This window comes from Choloepus didactylus, chromosome 8 (assembly GCF_015220235.1).
Source record: "Choloepus didactylus isolate mChoDid1 chromosome 8, mChoDid1.pri, whole genome shotgun sequence".
NCBI lineage: Eukaryota > Metazoa > Chordata > Mammalia > Pilosa > Megalonychidae > Choloepus > Choloepus didactylus.
Window position 1 is genome coordinate 128,622,822 of NC_051314.1, and position 22,084 is coordinate 128,644,905.

The 22,084-nt window shown below is 49.8% G+C and overlaps 1 protein-coding gene across 16 annotated transcripts in view; it reads left to right on the top strand.

Moving 5' to 3' along the window:
* Positions 1-22,084, top strand: part of CRACR2A (calcium release activated channel regulator 2A) — a 142,163-nt gene that overhangs the window by 114,328 nt on the left and 5,751 nt on the right. For 8 of the 16 annotated variants that reach the window (XM_037846017.1, XM_037846014.1, XM_037846016.1 and 5 more), the window contains 2 exons: positions 11,480-11,561; positions 11,656-12,806. In XM_037846017.1, coding sequence (XP_037701945.1) covers positions 11,480-11,561; positions 11,656-12,295 — 722 coding nt within the window. In that variant the 3' untranslated portion in view covers positions 12,296-12,806. Of the gene's footprint in view, positions 1-11,479; positions 11,562-11,655; positions 12,807-20,001; positions 20,104-20,413; positions 21,111-22,084 lie in introns of those variants that run through there. The other 8 variants (XR_005218348.1, XM_037846022.1, XR_005218345.1 and 5 more) reach the window with 7 other exon arrangements.

The following is a 22,084-nucleotide window of genomic DNA, read 5'->3' on the forward strand; positions in this document are numbered from 1 at the left end:
CTTTTTGTTTTATTTTGATGCCCCAGTGTCTCCAGTGATGAATGTGCTCCCGTGGACCTAGATGGCCCACAACGTATGTTTTGGTGCTTTGGGGAGTCTGGACTAGGTCCCGGCCATACTGCGGCGGGGCCTCTGGCACCGACCAGAATGCTCACTTCATATAGAGACCGGAGAGCCCATGAGCTGGAAACCATGTGGCTCTCCTTGCAGTACTCAGTCTCGCAACTGGGGGACAAGAGGGTTAGGAGAACGGTAGCCAGTGTCAAGGGCGTCACTAGGTGTCTCTGTGCAATGGCAGGGGTCCCGTCTGGCCACAACTAGGACTCTGCCCAAGAGATCTACCTGAGACAAAAATAGGACCACTGGTGCCGATTATTTATATCCGGGATTTTGCCAAATACTTAGCTGCGAACCTTGCCCCCAAATGCCCCGCTTCGAGTGGTTGGGATGGGTGCTGGGCAGAGGGACTATAGTCATCAGGAGGGTTACAGGCAGAGGACATGGCCATCATGGCGGTAACACGTAATTGCTGTTGTCTTTGAAACAAACGCTCCAGCAAACTCTTAACAATGATCAAACCTACTAATAACCCCACAGCAAGAAGAACCCAGTTGGTCAGATTAGGCCAAGAGAACCAGGAGGGAAAAAAGGTCAATATTCCTGGCCCTCTTCCCGGTCTGCTGGGGAGTGGTCGACACCGTCGACATCATTTGACCGCTCATCACGCGAGTTGAGGACTGGATCCAACAGGTCACGTTGGGGGTTTAACGACCCGTCAGGCTGCAGTTCTTTGGTGTTCTCAGGCGACTGCACGGTTCTCACCAATCTCTCCGGTACCCACACTGGTTGGCGTCCTGGTTCCTGGGGAAAGACACAAACAGAGCCTCTGGCCCAGCTGAGCACTGGGTCAGGACCTTTCCATTGCCCCGACAGAACATCCCTCCAGGGGTGTTCCAGGGTGACGTGGAAGGGACGATGTGCCCCCTCTCCAACTGATCTGACACCAAAGCATGCAATGCTGAAAGTTTTTCCTGAGGTAAGGGCCACTGAGGTACCCAGACTGGAGCCTTAACTTTCCATGTTAACTTTATAGGTGTAGGCGGGTATGCACCCTCAGTGGCCCCTAGGAAAAACCCAGGCCTTGTCTACCGGGGTTAGAGTCAGCCTGAATGGGCTTCACGCGCCCTTGCAAGGAGGCCCCCAGCCCCCTGCCCGGGACATATCCCATTCTATTCAGCAACTGTTTAGAAGTTGGAGAGTAGCCTGTGGTTAGGGTTACATCCATTTGAGCTAGAATATCTCTTCCCCATAATGAAACAGGCAGGGCCAGCACATAAGGCTGGAAACTGCCCTGATGTCCTTCCTCATCCTCCCAATGGAGAGTAGTGGCACTCACCATGGGCGCTGAGATTTGGCCGATCCCTCTGAGGGTGTCTTCCGCTTGGTTCGTTGGCCAAGCGGGGGGCCAATCTTGCTGTCTTATAATCGACCTATCTGCTCCGGTATCTAACAGACCTAGGAAGGCTCGGCCTTGCACTTTAAGAGTCAGCATGGGTCGAGACTCCAGGGACATTTGAAGACCCTCAAAAACCTCTCCGGAGGATCCAAATCCTTTATTCCCCCTCTGTCCTGGCTTGCTTGGAAAGACTGAATGCAGGCTGGGCAAGAGCAGAAGCTGTGCTAACTTATCACCCTCTGCAATGACCAGAGTACCCTGCAGAGACTGTACCATAATCTGGATATTGCCCGTGAAATCTGAGTCCACAACACCTGGTATAACTGTTAACCCTCTTAGTGCTGTGGATGCTCTCCCTATTATGAGTCCCACAGTTCCTGCTGGGAAGGGCCCCTTGAAGGAGGTCCCCACTAGCTGGACTCCCATGGCTGGGGTTAGTACGAGCCTGGAGGTGGCACAGAGGTCCAATCCTGCTGATCCGGGAGATGCGCGGGTCTGGATGGGAGCCGCATCGCCCGCTGGTGTGTTTGGGGGCCCACCGCAAGGGTGGACCCCCTCTGCCCGTTTTTTGAATCCTGTTCGGGGCGGCCAGAAAGGCGTACTCCCTGCGCGCTGAAGACTGACTTACAGTCCTCTGCGCGATGAGGCCCCTTGTAGCAGCGGCCGCACAGCTTAATGGCCGCACGCGGTCCGCGGAGGTGCTGAACGGCGGGCGGTTGATCTTTATTAGGGCAATCTCTCCTAAAATGTCCTGACTGGCCACAGCCATAGCACCTTTTTGGCCTTGCCCCCAAGGCTCCGGGGTCCTTTGCGGTTACCTGTAGGGAGCTGGCTAGCATAGCAGCCAACCCTGCATTAGTTAACGGGCTACCAGCGTCTCTGCAAAGCCGAACCCATTCTGTCAAGCTCTTCCCCTTATTCTGTGCCAGGATAACCTTACATTCCCTATTGCATTGCTCAAAAATCATCTGCTTAACTACAGTTTCCGCTACCCCTGGATCTGAGAAGATTCTCTCAGCCGCAGTCTGCATCTTTGCCACAAAATCCACAAAAGGTTCTGTGGGACCCTGGTGAATGCCGCTGAGTGAGGCCTGGGCTTCTCCCTCTCCTGTCAACTTTTTCCATGCCCCTATGAAACAGCGGAAAATTTGGGCGTAAACTTCCTGGGGGTATCCTGTCTGATTTTGGGCGTGAGCACCTTTCCCTAACAACATATCTACATTCCACCCGCCGTGCCTCCCCGCCGCATTCCTCGCTGCCTGCTCCTCAGCTAACTCCTCAAACCACGCTTTCCAATCGATAAACCGGCCGGGTGGCAAGCAGGAGCGAGCCAGCTGAAGGATATCAGCAGGTGTATGATTTAGGGTGGAGAGGTTCTCAACCATGTTCAGGGTGTAAGGGGCGTTGGGGCCGTACTGATGTACGGCTTGCCTCAGCTCCTTCAAGAGCTTGTAATCATAGGATTCATGCAGATTACGACCTTGGTGATTGATGATGACTGGGAACATTTCGGAGACCGGTTCGGGCTCGAGCGGTTGATAGCCGCCCAAAATGCCAAAAGGTCTGAATGTGGTAAAGGGGCTCCACTTCCAAAAATGCCTCCTATTGTCATTTGAGGGTGAAGGGCCCGGAGGGTCCACGTAGTCGGGCGGGGGTTCTGGGTGTTGCGAGGGGGGGTCATGGTCTCTACTCGTCATGGCCACTAGAGGGAGTCCTGTACAAGGGCCCCTTGCGGAGTCGGTTAAACCGTCCACCGGATGCAGGTGCTTCCTTAGGGGCGCAACGGTCGTTGCCGGTGGGGCAGAGGGCCGCGTGGGTGAGATAGGGGGTGCCTCTAGATCAATCAGCGGAGGCGCTTCCGGTCCCTCGTCTGCCTCGCTTTCAGAATCTGAGTCAGAACTATCAGAACTAGTACTCGACTCTGGCGGCTTGCCCTTATGGGTGCCCTCCGCGGATGAAACGGACTGAGTTTCTTGGAGCGCATGTCGCACCTGCAACAAGGCAGCAGGCGTGGTCAGGCCCATGGCCGATTCCAGCTCAAGTACAGCACGAACAGTCTCCCATATAAGGACCAGGACTGGGTCCAGACAAATGCCCGTTTGGCACGCTCGGTCTATATCACGGCCAAGTTTCATCCAAGAGGGCAGGTTGAGGCTGCCAGAGCAGGGAAACCAGGGGGCAAAAGTGGCCACATCATCAAGGAATCGTTGGAGAGAACTTTTCTTAACTGAGATACCCCGCTGCTTCAAAAGGGTCTTTAAGGGGGTTAATAGGGGTGAGCTTTCAGACTGCCCCATGCTTGCAGTCGGCACTATCTCTTAATCACTCGGAGAGCTCTTCCGAGTCCCCGGGGCTACCTGAACGCCCACGGGCCCTAGTCCTCGCACGAAAAAAAAGGGGTGCTTACCTTCTCGCGGTGATCAGTCGCGGAAGTCAAGCCACGGATCCCGGGAGCACGTCTCCGTCGGGTCGAGGGGAACGCGAATGAGGTTCCCCGTACGGGCCACCACTTGTCCGGCGCTTTCTCCGCCTTGCCTCGAGTCCTCGGTCGGCCGGCGATGGGGACCAGAGAGATAAGGGGAGAGAGGGTGCGGACAATGTCTTACCCGACGCACTCGTGATCACTCTGGACTCGCAGCAGTGAAGCATGTAGGCTTTTAATGGAACTAGGCAATCATCCTCTTTACAGGTTCCGCCCGGGGCAAGACGCCTCGGGGGAGAACAACCTCGATGCGGCCGTCAGGCGCGGCTCCTTGTGGGCTGTCTCCCCGAGCTCTGCCCGGGAACTTTCTTATAAACCTTACGTATATCCAATGGGCAAACGCCACGCACACAAGCATGATTGGTGAATACAGAGGGTTGTCACATACATCACAAAGCGGAAGCAGGATGTGGGCGCCATCTTTGCACCACTCGATGGGCGGGGGGAACTCAAGGGCAGGCTGCAGCTTGTCTACTAGGCCTAATCCGGAATGTGGCTGCTCACAATAGAGGCCTTTTATCCCTCAACCCAAAGTTGTGAGTTGCATTGGAATGTGTAGCAAGACCCTAGGGGGAAAATAACTTGAGGCATATTGACCTTTTAGCTTCTGCCAAGCCTCAGACAAAGAAAAAATGCACCATTTAACTGCATGGATAAGTCAACCATACTTGAAAATATCTTGATATTTATATAATCTGAATATTTACCGAGGGATTTTATAGTCATTATTCTAGTCTGTCTTCACAAAAACGCTGGGGAGCAGTAGTGTTATCAGATCAGGAAACTGAGGCCCAGAGAGGTTAAGAGGCTTCACCACATTTCCATCAGCCAGTTAGTGCTGATTCCACCCCCTAAACACACACGCGCGTACCTTTTGCTCCGTTCCTCGGTATCCCTAACAACACCCAGCTGTACATGTTTAGCACCCAGTGGGTGGTGGGGACAGTTACCTGCCATGGGAGGTGGGCAGGGGTTGGTGAGGCAGGAGGGGCTGCCAAGGTTCAGTGGACAGGGCACGGCGAGGGGCGTCAGAGAGCCGGGATCCCCGTCCCAGCTCTGCCAGTACCTGGCTGTGTGACCTCGGGAACTGTGTGGCCCCTCCTGGGCTTTGGTTTTTCCTCATCTGAAAAAGGAGGGATTTGAACTGGATAACCTAAGACCATCTTCGACCTTTGGCTCTATCTAACAAGCTGGTCCTACAGGACAAACTTTCCCTGCCCCCTAACCCTGCTCTTTTCTTAAATTGGCCCTTCCTCTCAACATCTGTCCAATAGATGGGTCTCATCCCACCTGCTCCAGGTATCCTGTTCTTACTGCTGAGCCTTGTCCTGCTCTGAAATCACATCTGGAACATCCTCCCTCTCCCCTCTTTCCTCCCCTAAGCACCTCAAGAAAAATCAGCCGCCTGATGGGTGGAAGGACAGAGCGTGTAAACCCAGCCCAGGAGCCCTGGCCCCATCTAGCCTTGGGAGGAACGGCTGAGAGAGAGCCAAGTGCCCCCAGCATGGGGACACAGGAAGCCACTGCATGGGAGGGGGGCTGGTCTCCCCTGGATGGCAGTCAGGAGGGGTCGGCTGAGCCGGTCACAGCCCAAGCCCAGGCCCACAGAGGCAGGGGGTGGATGAACTCTATCCCTCCCAGCAGTGCAGCACATCAGCCTCTCCTGTTCTTTAAATTTCCAACCTGCTCCCTTGAGAGGAAAGGGCCTGAGAAAGAGAAAAGGCAACTAATTCACACTTCCCAGGATACCAATTATGGAAACACCTACAATTTTGGAAAGGGGCGAAATCAAAGCTTCCAAATCGGGAAAGCCCTTCTTCACACTGCACAAGACACACTGGAGCAGCAGCTCAAATTGGTTTCCCTGCCATGCAGCATGCTTTGCTTTGGAACACGTCAGTAAGCAGGTGTCATGCCAGCCACCTGGAAAACGATCCTTTTAGAGAGATATAAGCATCACAGAGTCACAGCTTCCTAGAGCCAAAGCTGCCCAAACCCAGAATAGAGCTCCAGCCAAACCATCTGTTCCGGTTTGCTAAAGCTGCCCTTTGGCAAAACACCAGAAATGGATTGGCTTTTATAAAGGGGGTTTATTTGGTTACATAGTTACAGTCTTACGGCCATAAAGTGTCCAAGGTAACACATCAACAATTGAGTACCTTCACTGGAGGATGGCCAGTGGTGTCCAGAAAACCTCTGTTAGCCGGGAAGGCACGTGGCTGGCATCTGCTCCAAGTTCTCATCTCAAAAAGAGATTCTCCCAGGATGTCCCTCTACGATGCAGCTCCTCTTCAAAATGTTACTCCTAGTTGCTCTTGGGGCATTTGTCCTCTCTTAGCTTCTCAAGAGCAAAAGTCTGCTTTAAACAGCTGTCTCAAAATGTCTCTGTAAGCTGCATCTCCTCTCTCAGCTCCTGTGCATTCTTCACAGTGTCCCTCTTGGCTGTAGCAAGCTCACTCCTTCTGTCTGAGCTTCCATAGTGCTCCAGTAAACTAATCAAGGCCCATGCTGAATGGGCGGGGCCACACCTCCATGGAAATTATCCAGTCAGAGTTATCACCTACAGTTGGGTGGGTCGCATCTCCATGGAAACACTCAAAGAATTTCAATCTAATCAACACCAATACTTCTGCCCACACAAGATTGCATCAAAGATAATGGCATTTTGGGGGACATAATACGTTCAAACTGGCACACCATCCCTGCCAAGGGCAGCAGCCACAGCACATCAGGGGGGTAGGGGTTCCACTGTGCTTTCCTGCCCTACCCCCCCACCCCACTCCTGGCATCATCCTGGTCCCTCCCACCCCTGTCAGATCACGACCTGACCCTTGGCTTGGGCATTATGTGAGTTGCTGTAACACAGCGGTGGGCTTGGGACTTGGTTCCTTGTCTACAATGAAGGGGTTGGTTTAGAGAAGAGTAGGGGTGGGGTGACCTGTGAAGGATGGTTCATTGTTCACACAGGTGTCCCACACCTGGCTCTGAGCTTCCTGATGACGGAAAGCAGGCCGGGCCCACCTTGGTTGCCTCCCTGCCAGGCACACAGCAGGCAGCCCAAAATGTTCGCCCAATCGAAGGTCATTGCAAGCTCTAATGCTCCATGATTCAGTGCCTGCACCCCTCATTTATCTGTGTGTTTGTCCTATCACTGTTATCCAGCCTGTGCCACCACGGCTCAGAATGCCCATTCCGAGACCACTCTGTTGCCCAATTCCCAGATACCAGTTGAACAAGAATGGGGAGGAAAGAGAACTGTGAGCAGTTCCTAAATGCTGAAGAATTATGCCCATACTCTTCTCCTTTTGCAAGCAAAATAGGTGTGATTGTTCAGAAAATTAGGGAAAGTGTATTGTTTGCAAAATTTCTATGTACCAACCAGAGCTTATCCTTGAGTGTGGCTTACTTGGCTGGTTCCTGTCCCCCAAGTAAGTAGCAATGGACTGTGGAGCTTTTCCTCCATAAGGAATATTCCCCATAGTTCCTCGGGAATGTAAAAGAGGTGTCCTCTTCCCTTCTCACAGATGGGCAGTGTGGAGCCCAGATATACATCACTAAGCCAATAGAGTCAGAATTCAAACCCGGTCTCCTCCGCTCCCCTTGTCCCTGCTCTCCTCCTAGGACTCAGCCTCTTCCTTCAAGAACAGGTGCTTGGACCCCACGGGTGTCCTGGAGATACCAAATGATGGTTTTTATAGGACAATGAATCCAGAAGGAACCTTAGAAATAGTCTGTACACATCCTCTCACTTTGTGAGTCATAAAATTGAAGTCCAGAAGCAGACTCTGATCATTGGAGGCAAAGCTCCCTGGAACCCAGGACTCCAAGTCCAGTGCTCAAATCATTACTCCACAATTGCTTCACAACCTCCCTGCTTTACATCGAGGCCAGAACCCCTTCTTCCAAGAGCTTTTCCTGACAGAATGACTTTGCCGCGTCTCTGCAGAGAAATCGCCAGAGAACCCCACAACTGTTAAAGATGAAGGAGGTCGGTGCCTGAGGCAGGCTGGGGAGGGACGGCCAGGAACTGGATCCCTAAGATGAGATTCCTGGCAGGGTGGAGGGCTCGCAGCCCTTGTCACACTGATACTTTGGGTCAGTTCAGCCCTGGGCTCTCTGAGAACAAGGGATTCACAGGCCTGGGGAACAGGCATTGCTGGGGTGGGGCCTTCCCATTAGTCTTCACAACAACTTGCTGACTCTTCCCACTCGCACGTCCCTCCTGCCTTTAATGCCAGCTTGGACCTGTCTTCTGCAGAAAGGTTAGCTTTGCCTGTCCTGTTGTCCTTCAGCCCAGCTCTAGCCACCACCATGTCCAGCGCCACGTCTTGGTGGCAGAGGGCTCCAGGCTTCTAGCCGTCACTCAGGAACCAATCGGTTGTAAGCCAGGTCGCCCCAATGTGAAGGTTGAATGCTACAGCTTAACTTGATCTTCAAGATCATGAACCCCCATGTTGTGGTTTGCTAATGCTGCAAGATGCAAAACACCAGAGATGGATTGGCTTTTATAGAGGGGGTTTATTTGGTTACACAGTTACAGTCTTAAGACCATAAAGTGTCCAAGGTAATGAATCAACCTTCACTGGAGGATGGCCAATGGCGTCAAGAAAACCTCTGTTAGCTGGGAAGGCACATGGCTGGTATCTGCTTGCTCCCAGGTTGTGTTTCAGAATGGCGTTCTCCAAAATGTCTCTGTGTCAACTTCTTGGGGCAAACTCGGGTAGTACCTCCAAAGCATCAGTAAAACTCTGCTTTCAACAGCTGTCTTCAAAATGTCTCTGTAAGCTGCAGCTCTGAGGTCCTATTCGTGAGCATTTATAAGACTCCAGTGAGCTAATCAAGGCCCACGCTGAATGGACAGGGCCACACCTCCCTGGAAACATTCAAGCAGAGGTCACACCCTAACCAAAGAGGTGTCACTCCCAGTTGGGTGGTCACATATCCATGGAAACACTCAATCAAAAGCTTCCAACCTAATCAACCCTAATACATCTGCCGCCACAAGATTGCATTAAAGAATATGGCTTTTGGCGGGACATAATATATCCAAACTGGCACACCCCACCTTCCCCTTCCATACCCTCTTCTGCACCTCAATTGACAGATGAAGAAAAACCAAAGCCCAGAGGGCTCACACGGTTCCCGGGGTCACATAGCTGGGTAGTGGCAGAGGCAGGATGAGGATCCAGGGCACAGGTCTCCTGCCCCTGGAATTGTAGAACTGGTGGTAGCCTTAGAAGTCAGTTTAATTCAGGCCCTCTGATCCCACATTATTCTGTGCTGCCTCTTCTGTGAACAGTAACTTCCTTGAGTTCTCATTACGGCACATCCAGCCCCTGTGCACTTATTTGTCTGCTTCCTCCAGCCTGCCTGCCTAAGGCTGCAGAGAATACATTGTATATCCAGCAGGGAGTCTCACCAACTCAGCACAGCACTGAATGGATTTTTCCAGCACACCTTTGCCCACCTCACGCTCAGCATGACAAGCTCACTGCCCTCGGGCAAAGCCATCAGCCAGTGAGGTAGGGGGAAGGCAAAGGCAGCCGAGACCCGGCTGTGCCCAGCAGCACCCACCAGCCCTTCCACCTGTGACCCTGTCCTCTGGGGCTCAAGATAGTGAACCCCCATGTTCTGGTTTGCTAATGCTGCCAGAATGCAAAATACCAGAAATGGATTGGCTTTTATAAAGGGGGTTTATTTGGTTACACAGTTACCTCTGTGTAACTTGGTTACACCTGGCCTGAAGGTGTACTGGCAGGGGTTGGCTCTCCCCTGAGTTGTCATCAGAAAGTAGGCAACTTTCTCACTTTCCCAGAGCACAGATTAGGGAAGCCCCTCGGCTTTTAACCAAGAAGTAAACTGACCTTTCAATTCAGCTCCCAGCTAATTGTAATCTGTTTTGATGGGTGCTTTTGGCCCTGGGCTTGTTTGGTGAAATGAAGCTCCCGAGTGTTCCTATGTGCAAGTATACCGCTGGGAAATGAACAATTAGCCTCGGAGCTGGGTCAGCATCTCACTGCAGCTAAGGACTAACCTGAGCTCCTGCTTCTTCATTTCTCAACAATGTGTGTGTGCACATGCACATGTGTGTATGCATGCAGATGTGTATGCATGTGTGTGTGTGCATGTGTGTGAGTGCATGGCTGTGCATGTGTGCACGTGCATACATGTATGCATGCATGCAAATAGTACTTCTTATCTCATGTGGAATTTGCAGTCGGGGCTGAGGGTATGGGGGGCCCATTGTGAGGATGGAGAGATGGCATATGGAAACAATGGAAATATAAAGCATTCTTCTGATGGGGGACTCTATTTGTCTCCCCAGACAATTCCATTCCTCTCTCCAGCCCTCATCTGTGAAGCAGAGGGCCCCTAGAGTCCCTGCTGGCCCTCCCACCTCTCCTCCACTCAGGCACCCGCCCTACCTACCAACTAGCCTTTGCCTGGAGACAAAGGCTGTGATGACCTTTCCCATTTATTGCTGCTCTGTTATCTATTTCCTCCGGTCACTCACTCTTTCTCTCTTCCTTTACGGCTTCCCAAGCTGCTGTTGCTGTTTCCCTTTCCGAGCCCTGCAGGGTAAGGACCACACAGGCTGGGCCTTTTTGCAGGGGGGAGGGAATCCCCTTGAGTTCTAAGATCCGCTCCCGGAAAGGGGAAAACTGTTTTGAGCATTTTTAGCATTACTGACAATCCTTCCAGGATGGAGGAGAGAGAACTGTTTGGATCAAAGAACCTTTGTTAAGGGATGCTGAATGCATTTCACTGACCTGTTCTCTTTCTCTGGGATTGGAGGACCCAGACAGACCCCTGCCCTGTAGGGATGACTGTGAGTGTCCCAGGAGCTGGGAGTAGGTGCTCTCAACCCATCGTAAGGGGCTGAAGAAGGCTTCGATTCCCTCTCCTGCCTGCTTTCTTCTCTTTTGCCCCTCCCTCTTCCTTCCAGCCCCTACCCTCCTGTCCCTCCTCCCCTCCTCCTCCTCATCCCATCCTCCTCTTTCTCCTCCTCCTCCTCCAGGTATATTTACATTGGCTGATGGAGATCTTAAAGCATGACCTGTCCCCCAGGGATATTTGAATTTGGGGGGGGGGGGGTTGAAAAAGATTTTCGGCAAAAAGAAAAGAAAGAAATTAATTTGGGGACAGTCTCTCCTCCATCTCGCCAACAAGGGAGTAAATTCATGAATAACTGCCTTTGCATTGGTATATTGCTTTTGTGTCTATGGAATCATTTGATCTTTATTATGGTATCCCTAAAGAAGGGAGGGAGGGTGTTATAGTGAGCAACCTGCAGTTCAGAGAGGTCAAGTGCTTTGATCAGGGTCCCACAGCTCTGCAGAGACAGGAGCAGAACTGGGATTGATTGCTTCCCTGTCCAGTGCCCCATCCGCCCCCCACCCGGCCTCCCCAGAGCTGTGCAGGCAAGCTTGTCCCCCTTGGCCCGAGGGGATTCCAGACACATTGGAGGTGGGGTTTCCTGGTTTGCAAGTGAGGATGCCTCTGGCCCAGAGCAGCCCTGACAGCCCTGTTCCGCCTGGCAGGGATCGATTACCGTGTGAAGACGGTGACCGTGGACGGCTCTCGGGTGGCGCTGCAGCTGTGGGACACGGCCGGGCAGGAGAGGTGAGGTGCTCGCTGCTTCCCCCCTTCCTGAATCAGCCCTCCTCCGCTCCCCCAAGGAGCTCCCCCCGCTGACCCCTGGCCTCTTCTGTGGCAGGTATCGGTGCATCACCCGGCAGTTTTTCAGGAAGGCCGATGGTGTCATCGTCATGTATGACCTCACAGCCAAGGAGTCCTTCCTGGCGGTCCGGCAGTGGCTGAGCAGCGTGGAGGTGAGCTCGGGACCTTGCCGAGAACACTCGGGCCACTCTTTTCTTGCCTCCCTTTTCTTTTTTGACCTTCTCCAGCCCACCCCCCCTTCACTTTCAAGACCCGATCCAGATTCAGAACTCATCTTCTCCAGGCACAAACCCACTCGGACATCCCGTTATCCGGTCATCCAGATGCCTGGGACCAGGTTGGTAACTGGGAATTCAGAAATGAGCAAGATGGATGCAGTCCCTGTCCTCGTGGAGTGGGGGGCCAGGAAAAGTGCAGATTCCACCAACAATTGCATCATCACGATTGTGATAAGTGCTCTGAGTGATTGGGGTTGGATAGGGGTGGAGCAGGGTACAGGGTCAGGGGAGGTTTCCCTGAGAATTCTGTTCGAGTGGAGCCACCGAGTGTCCTTGCCCCTTTCTCAGCACCACCTCTTCCCATCCCCTGCATCTTTCAGCCCCAGTGGGCCCTGCTGTGCCCCACCCAGGAGACACGTACAGTGTTTCCGGGGTCTCTGTCACAACCTTTCTCCCTAGGAAGGCTGATCCCTAATGGCAGGGTTCCAGGCTTACCCCAAACCCAAACCTGGGCAGGGCCCAAGAAGCCACTGTATTCCATTTTGAATTCTGGATGATTGCTAAGACTCTACTTTCTTGATTTACACATGACTTTGTAAGTGCTTTTACTTCCAGACCCTCTGTATTTTCCTTCTCTCCCACTTCAGTGCAAACCACTCAAGGCCAAGGTCATTGTGGACATGCCACTTAACTTCCCTTTTCAGGACCTTGGCTGACTCTTTCACAGTCGGGTAGGGTGTCCCCACCCTTCGCCAGCAGAATCCATCATCCCCTTCATTTATTTGTTCAAATCACTTGCACTGTTCTCGACTCCCAGAATTATAGCAGCCGTTAAAAGAGCATCGAATGATAAAGCCATACAAACCCCATAAAACCTTGCATCCCTCCCTGCTACTTATCACGGGATGGTAAAGTTATGTATTCACCAGTCCATATCTCCTGCTGGACTCTGGGCCTCCGAAGGACAGAAACTGGGTCATCTTCATCATTTTAACCTGGGTGTTTAGCATGGAGCCCAGAACGTAACTAGTTCGCAACAGATGTTAAATGAATAAATGCATACTATATCTTCGTGAAGGCAGAATCCTGGAGTTGTTCATTTCTTCATCCCTTTTTGCCGTAAAATGATTCCCCCCCCCCCCCCACAAAATCTGTTTCTCTTATAGTTCTGACTGGCTAGGCCACTTCCTTTCTCTTCTGTTAATCTACATCCTTTTCCTTACCACTAAAACCAAGGAACAAACAGAATGGAAGCCAGATAGAGACAAGGTAAAAATACAAATTGTTTTTAAAAATTACTGTGGCTAAGACACTAACAATAGAGAAAATGTAACTATCTAAATGTAGGGATTGGCTCTACGTTGAGCTAACGGAAGCAAATAGTGTGGATCATTTGTAAGTGATGCTTATATAAACTTTGGACTCTATGGCATGCTTTTTTTTCAGATTTAACTTCCTCACAGAATTTAAGTATCAGGAGAGACTCTAGGCTTTATGTAGTCCAGTGGTTTTCAAACTTTCTTCCTTACAGCCCTGGACGCAGACTGAAGTTCCCCAGAGCTTGGGGTAGGCAGGGAAAGGCTCCGAGGTCACAATTCTGGGCCCCTCACCACCACCCACCACCCCAACCAGAACTTCCTTGCTTCTTTCACTTTCATATATTGGAAACCCAGGTTTGATTTTGGTAGATATAAGGGTTTCCCTTCGAAAATTGCTAATCTTGTTCAGTCAGCTCATTTTGAAATGAAGATATTGAGGCTGTGACTTCTTCAAGGTCATCCATTCTCTTCTCAGTCACAGGCATTTAATTGTCCCTCAGGATCTAAATTTCAATCTACTAAAGGTGGGCCGAGACAGTCCCAGGGGGTTGGGATTCATGGGGTAGATGAAGACAAGTATATGGAACTTCAGTCCTGCCATCATTAGAGGAGTGCAGTTGCTAAGCCTCTTGTTTTGCTCAGAGAGCCTGGAATCTTGCAGGAGATGTGGAACGTGAGGTTGAACTTGTAGTGGCTGTTGGTAGTGGTGGTGGTGGTGAAATCTCAGAGGGCCATCATCACAGCTTGAAGAATGAGTTTGGTCATTCTCCATAAAACTGTGTCCCGAGCCCTGGATGTTTGGCACGTTCCTAATTCGGATGGGGCCATGCCAGCAGGATTCCCCGTGGAAGCCAGGTTGAGATGGTCAAACCATATGTGGTTCACTCAGAATTATCTGTGTGTTGTGCATAGAGCGTTTCTGGATAATTTGTAGTTGGAGTTTTCCTTTTTAAAATGTTAGCACAAACTCCAAATGGTGTTTCCAAACCTGGATGAGCATCAGAGTCACCTGTGGAGATTTAAAAAAAAACAATGCCAGGGCCTTCTCTCCCAAATAGAATGATTCAAGGCCTGGAGATTAAAAAGAAAAAAAAAATTAACAGCTCTCTAGGTGATTTTGATTCCCTCCCACGGTTCCCAGCCTAAACAAGTGCTTTTCAAGCTCTCCTACGTGGGAATCTCCTGGAAATTCTGTTAAAATGCAGAATCTCATTCGGCAGGTCTGAGGTGAGGCCTGAGATTCTGCATTTCTAGCAAGTTCCCAGGTGAGGCCGATAGTGCTGGTTGGACCACACTTTGAATAGCAAGGCCCGAAATCATTTTCTGAGATGTCTGTGATCCTTCCATGAAGAATTTGCTGAGCATCTGCCTAATGTCCAGTGCTCACTAGGCACTCCGGAGGGCTCAGACTGATCAACTCCGGAAGGCATCCATTCAGTGGCACAGGGTTTGGGGCATGGGCACAGGAGGCTGTGCCAAACGGTGGACTGTGCATTCAAGGCGTGGAACGGTGGCATCATAAATGCAATTATTCTCCAGATTCTTGAAAAGCTAAGTCATTCTGCCTTAGCAACCAGCAGTCAGAAGTGTCAAGTGATAGATTAAAACTTGACACCTAATTTGATCTGAGGGGAACTGAAAGTAATAAGTACTTTATGTTTGTGGAGCACCTTATTTTTCCCAAGAGCTCCAAGCACTTTCCCAACTCCCTCGCCTGGAGAAGGGAGGGTGGAAGGCGGAGCTTTAATAACAGTGTTCAAGGCTCTGACGCCTTGTTATTAAGTGAATGGTGGCCAGCTGTTCTCAGTGCCCCTTCCTCCCTCAACCTGAAAAGCAGTACAAGAAGAAAGGGCTTAAATTGCCATAGATTATACATGGGAAAGACTTACTGGTAGAAGAGGTTGTGTGGAGTTAGAACAGATGCACAGGGGAGGTAGTGGAGTTCCCTGTAAAGGAAGTTCTTACCCTCCCAGCCCAGCCCAGCCCTTCCTAGCCATGAAACTTTGGCAGTTTGCTCTGAAAAACTCTTCTGGCCCCCAAACTCTATGGTATATGGGGCCAGGGTGGAGCAGGAATGCGTGTGGATGAGAGGGTTCTGGAGGGTCCTTCCAGCCCAGACTACCGAAATCCTTTGCACAAGATGGGGTGGGAGGGTCCTGCCCCACAACCATTCTTCTACCCCAGCCCGCCTAGTCCTTTTCCCACCTAGGCAGCTTTCCCTTGCCTTCAGGCCTTCTGCAGAAGAGGCCCAAGTTGGCCCTGACACACTCCATGCTGATTCTCCTGCCATTTTACATTTTACAAACCATACATATAGCAAGTCAAAGCAGTTGGTCCTCCCCAGCAACCCAGCCTCCCCACGTCCCTCCACCCCCTTTGCATCTTCATTATCTGGCACTGGTTTAACTAGTCCAATCTGGAGAAGAAACCAGGTGGGCTCTAAAGACCCCATGTTTAGACCACAGGGAAAAGTGGACATCTGAAAACTTTGGGACCTGTATCAGGTCGAGAAATGGAATTTAATACAAACCCAGAAGGGCTGGTATTTTCCCCAAATCCAGGTTGTTGGTCCCTAAACATCTGCGGTCCTGCGTTGCTGAACTTCTCTCTTAGATATCCCTGTTATTCTGATAGCACGATAATGTTAGGCCTGTAAGTAAGAGACCTGGAATAAGACTGGGGTCTTTAAGTCAAATTGACCAGTGTCTCAGGTTTTGTCTGTTTGTACCCCTCGGGTGATAGAATGTTAGAACTGGAAAAAACTTGGGGATTATATTAGTTTCTTAGAGCGGCCCTGGCAAAGACCACAAATGTGGTGGCTTAAGCAACAGACATTTATTCTCTCCCAGGTCTGGAGGCTGGAAGTCTGAAACCCAGGTGACACCAGGGCCACACTCTTCTCTGAAGGCTCCAGGGGAGGACTCCTCCTTGTCTCTTCCAGCTTCTTGTGGTTGCAGGCTCTCCTTGACGTTCTATGACTTGTAGCCGCCCAAGTCTGGTCTCTGCCTCTGTCTTCACAAGGCCCTCTTTCCTGAATCTGTCCGTGTCTCTTATCTTCCTATAAAGCCACTAGGCATGTTGGATTAGAACCCACCCTGATCCAGTGTGACCTCATCCAAATGATTACACCTGCAAAGACCCTGTTTCCAAATAAGGTCACCGTCACAGGTGCTGTGGGTTAGGACTTCAGCAGAGGTTTTTGGGGAGACACAATTCAACACATAACAGAGATTCATCTAATGCAGACTCTTTTTTTTATGGATGAGAAAAACTGAGATCCAGAGAGTAGAGGTGACTTGTCCAAAGGACCCCACAGCTTGTCAGTGGCACGGCCAGTACTAGGGCTTTGCCACTGCATCATGCTTCTATCTTGTCACATGGTCCATTGTTGAAATATGCTTCTGAAAGATTGGTGTTCATTTCTTTTTTTGGTCCTTCTTGCTTCAGTCTCAAAGCAGAACATTTCTTCAGCTCAAGGGGGCCAGGCTCACTTCCCTCTACTTTCCTGGGCTGCCAGCTAATGCTCATTCCCTGATCTTTGTCATTGGTGACAATGCACAGCACAGAGCAAAAAATAGCAGTTTGATATTTTTTCCCACATTCCAAGCTGAGCTTGAAGTGCTGGCAGTTTAAAATGAACTACACAAATAAATCTTGTTTTGACTCATAGTCCAGAGGGTGGATAAATATGGAAACCCCCAAGATATAATTTTGCAGTCATTTTTTCTTAGCATAACTGTGTACTTTAATGTGCTGAGAAATTTTTTGTTCTAGCTCCAGAGAAATAGCGGCACTATTCCGGCTAAGTGCTTTTTCTTGCCTCCCAGCAAATAGATATTAAACACACACACACACACACACACACACACACACACACACGCGCGCGCACGCACGCACTCATACCCTACAAACCAACCAAACCCAACAGCTGCACATTCTGAACTGAATGCCAACCCTCTGCTCTGAGCTGACAGCTCTTGTTATTTAAAGTCAGAGATGGGTAATCTTTAGAATTTCAACATGTCTGTCTTCCAACAAGCTGGAGTTCAGAGAAAGGCAACTAAAACGATCAAAGGTGTAGAGAGGCTTCTGTGACAGAGTCATAGAACAGAAGCAGGCTTTAGAGGGCTATTTACAGATCAGAGAATGGAGACCCAGAGTGGAGGAGGCACGCGGGCAAGTCATATGGAGAGAGGGTGGCTGAGCTGAGGCAGAGCGTGGGTCTCCTAAGGAGGGATCGTGTGCCTGGCCAAGGAGCTGAGGCTTCTGTCTTCACTCTGCCCTGTCATGCCTAAGGGATTTTACCAACATCCACAAAAATTCAACAACAGAGGTTGGGTGGGCTTTAGGCTTGTTCGCCAAAACCCCAGAGGCTTGAAGGAGGTATGCTTTGGTCTTTTAAAAGGAAGCATTGCTTCATTTAGTAGATAATTGTGAACGACTTTATGCCAAGAAACCTGATCTGGCATGAGAAAGGTGGAAAGTTTAGACAGATAGCTCCAGTCTTTGGGAGTTAAAGTCAGAGAGCCTCCTGAGACACCCACCCCAACCCAGCCCTTCACGTGGCCCTGTGCCAGACTCCTCAGGGGCCCGGACAAGGATGACTGATGCCATGAGAGCCACCACATTCTGTGGCTTGCCTTCAGTGTTCTCTCACTCGTTTGCACCCTTCCTTTGGAGACAGGCCTCATTCTCCTTTATCAGTGGCAGACAAGGGCCCAGAAGAGGGGAAACGAGCTGTCCAGAGTGGTTGTCTACAAGAGGAGAGACACAAAGAACCTAAACCGCAGCTCCAGCCGGGTGCTTGGCTTTTTGTTCTGCTCCTTCTGAGTTCTTTCATTTCTATATCCAGGAACTGCTTTAAAAAGAAGGAAGACTGCCCCTTCCTTTCCCAAGAGGCAGCACTGCTCTCAGGGTGCACAGGTCTTGGCTGCTGGGCGATGGTTCATTCTCTACCTCATCCTTTCCAGTCGTCATCCTCTTTGCAAAAGAGAAAACTGTAGCCCACCACCCACTCCAGTAACAAAATCTGAGTTAGAAGTCCATCCTGGAATTTCAAGCCTGATGCTCATACTTTTAGAGAGTTTCCATGTCAAGAAATCCCACAAGCTTTAGTCATTCTTCGCACATTAATCTACAAATATCTCTCTCATGTGCTCCAAACAGCAAGTCTTTTGGCCCATTTCCCTGCCTCCTCCTCTTTTCTTCCTTTCCTATGAAAAAATTCTTAGTACCCATATACTGTTGCACGACACAGCCAGGCAATGGGGATATTCCCATTAATTAACACTCTGGTTAATAGGGAGCCACAGCATTCTAAATATGCCATAAGTGGGTTTCTCCTTTCACATAATTGGAACATGTTGCAATCAGCTTAACACATCAACTGCAGTGCACATAATTTAATCTATATTTGATGGGTCAGATGACACCATAAGATCTTGTAGTGTCTTTGACTCATCATTATGAACGTTAATTACTATCTTATCATGGATATGTGGAAATGCCACTTTTAGAGAGTTCTAGTCAATATGACACTAAGTAGCAGAAAGCATATTAGAAATAAGAATCCAGAGAAAAAGGTTAGGGAATTGTGGACCCATATACTAAAGAGTCCTTGTAATTCAGTGACTTTATTGAGTGTCCTTTTGGATTCTCTGAGCCTTAACATCCTCATTTAGTAAATGAGATTTTTTTCCCCCACTATGGAACTGCAATAAAAATGGATGTGCACATAAAGAAACCATTGAGGCTTCATTTCAAATATAATTGCATTTAAACTTAAAATAGGTGTACCTATGAGATGGGCTTTGGACATGTATTTGAAATGGTAATGTAATGTAGCTAAAGTATTGGCAAAACTATAACTGCTGTTCTTCTGTTATTCCACGTTCCCTCTATTTAGTAAAACATTCAGCTACAATGAATAAGTGTTCGTTATCAAATTATGATTCAAAGCCCTAATTAAATAGTTCACGAAGTAAAAATAACAACCTGCCTCAATGTGAACATTACCATATTTACTCATTTAATAGCTGTGCATCCGGGGCCCTTTGTTCGCTCTCTGGAGAGGCACAAGGACTTTCCTTTCTCAAGGGAGGAGGCAGAGACCCCGGGGAGCACTTCCGGTTGGAGCAGAGCAGCTGCCCTGGTCACGTGGCTCTTCTCAAGCAGCCTTTCGTCAGAGCCAGAGCCCCCAGTGACGGCGAGCTGTTGTGCTCCACGTAGGGATCTCCAATCAGGCTTGCCACGGTCATTTACGGAGCACGCAATGTGAACCCAATACATGGGTCAGATTCAGATGCAACCCCCAGGGAGCTCATGTGCAAGTGTGAGGAACCAGCAGTGCCGCTTCTACTCAAAGCAGCCTCCAGAACATCTCCAAGCCGCGTCGCATTCATTCCCTTGGATCAGTCTGGTTCACTCAGATTGAGTCTAGGCACATAGGAATGCCCGAGGGGCTCCATAGGCCCACGAATAGGGTACGTAGTTCAGCAGTGTCAACTGTGCCCTAAACTGCTACCCTCTCCCAGCACACCTGGGGAGCCTGCCTGCTCCATCCAAGATCCAGGGAGAGTGATGAGGGAGAGAAGGGTCATTGCACACAGGGAGACTGGAGGTACCCAGAGTTCAGGCCTCAGGTACTTTGCAAAAGCTTTGCAAACCAAGGCCCTCCAAAGAGGTGGCTCTCTCCTCTCAGCTTTTAGGATGGCTGTTACTGCCTCACATCTCCTGCAGCAGGGATTTTCAAGGCAGACTGTATCTTTCCAGCCAGCATGTTAAGCCTGCTCTTCTGGGTTCTCCCTATGGATACTTCTTTCAGTGGGGGGGATTATCTTTCTGCAGGAAGCTGTGGGAGACTGCATACCTGTTCTTCTGCTGGGCAATAAAATTGACATCGAGAAGGAGCGGGAAGTCCCCCGGGGCCTCGGAGAACAGCTTGCCAAGGTAAAGAGTAAGCATTTCTGTCTCTCTGGACAGGGTGGGTCTCCCCCAGGGCAGTTGGGCATTTGCCGAGGAGCCTTCATGGGGACCTCCTCTGGAAGGGCCCTGGGAAGGAAGCAAGCAAACAAGATGGGTGTCCTGGCATCAGGGAACAGCCCAGCTCCTACACATTTAGAACCTTCCACAGAAAGCCATCACACACTCTCCTTGGAACTCAGCATTATAAATTCTGAGATAGTAAAAGGTTACTTCATCCAGTCCCCCATTTGGTATTTGAATCGCATCATCTCTATTTTCACTTGGTCACCTTCAGGGATGAGACGTTCACTGTCTGCAAGGCAGCCTGTTCTTTGAACAGCCGAGTTTGAGAATTCATCCTTTCTATCAAGATGGGAGCTCAAAGCTGTGAACTCAAGATAAACTGAGGGCAGGCACTGGAAAACCTACCATTGAAACAAGCCTCAGCCCTCTTGCCCAAGAATGGACTCTGCAGGGCTTACTGGAAATCAAGCAAAACAAAAGGGAAGGCTCATTCCTTGGCTCCTTCTCTTGCCTCAGGGTTTTCATGAAACTGCAGGTCTAGGAGGATGGGAGCACTTTCCAGCCCTGTGATTCCATGGTCCTTAGCGTGCTTGCTCTAAACAGGGACTCGTGAACTCAGAGCTTGGGAAAGCGAGTACAGATGAGAAGATTCAAGAAAAAAGGAGCAGAAGGGCTGGTGAGGCAAATTACATGTCCAGCGTCTCTCATTCACAATTTTGAAATCCAAAAAGCTCTGAAAACAGAAAGGTTTTCTGCATTTCATCTGGCAGAAAAATCTGACCAAAACTGAAATGAAGCTATTTATGGTCTTTACTTACCTCACTTTGTGTGATAGCCATGTTTCACTGAAGAAATATTACTATATTGATTATAGGCTACTGCCCCAGAGCCACTGAAGGTGTTATGTAAGATGCAGTCTTTGCAGGCGTTGCCTTCCTAAAATAAAAAGGAAAATTCTGAATTGCAAAATCCCTCTGGCTCTAAGGATTTGGGATAAGGAAAGGTAGATTATATTATTATAATCCCATTTTCTTCTCTTTCTTCTTACTTTTTTGCATTAATGAATCACAACAAAAGAAAACACCAAGCTCAGAGAAGTTAACTCGCTCATCCGCAGTGAGGTCAGAACTTGAAGCTGGAAGGCAAATCACATCTTCCGATTCTAAGTCCCATGTATGCTCTTTCCACACCACCATGAAGAAGTGTCAATGGGGAGAAGTGGAGGAGGGTGGGGGGTGCTAAGTCCACTGGTTGTGATCAGGAAGCCAACTTTTGCAGAGCCTCTGTGTAGCCACAGAGATGTCCTCACTCAACCAACCAGCATCCCTACGGGGCTTCAGCCTCCAAGAAAAGACTGTCTAAAAGCACATGGTCTGTATTCCATTAGCATCATCATAAGGAAGCAGCTAATCTATTAATGGGAGTGGTAAATGGAATATTATGGCCCTTGGCCAAGGGCCTCCACCACACATGCAGCACAGGCTTGGCCTAATGAATGACAGACAATTTTCTGTGGCATCAGTGCTGACACCTTGGGAAACAGGAATATTTATTACTTGGAGTGGAGGGGGAATTTCTATTGGAGGACTCAGTGGTATCTGCCCCAAGGTTCATGGAATGCCAGTGTCCCAGGGGAAAACATGGGACTGCCACTGAGGAAGGATGTGACCTGAACAGCTCAGCCACAGGCCCTCTCTAGCCTCAGTTTCCCCACTTTTGAAATGGAAAGAAGGTCACCTGCCCTGGCCATTCATTGTGTCCTTGTCTACAGCACAGGGCTGGGCTGGTGTCAGCATGAAATGAGAATATACATACCTGAGAGTAATTTGAGAAAAGTGTAAAGCACTTAGACAGTGTATGGTTTGGTTGTTCTACAACTGTTATAGCTCACCTGGGAGATGGTTACAGAGCTTGCATTAGTCAGGGAGCCTGAGGAGACAGA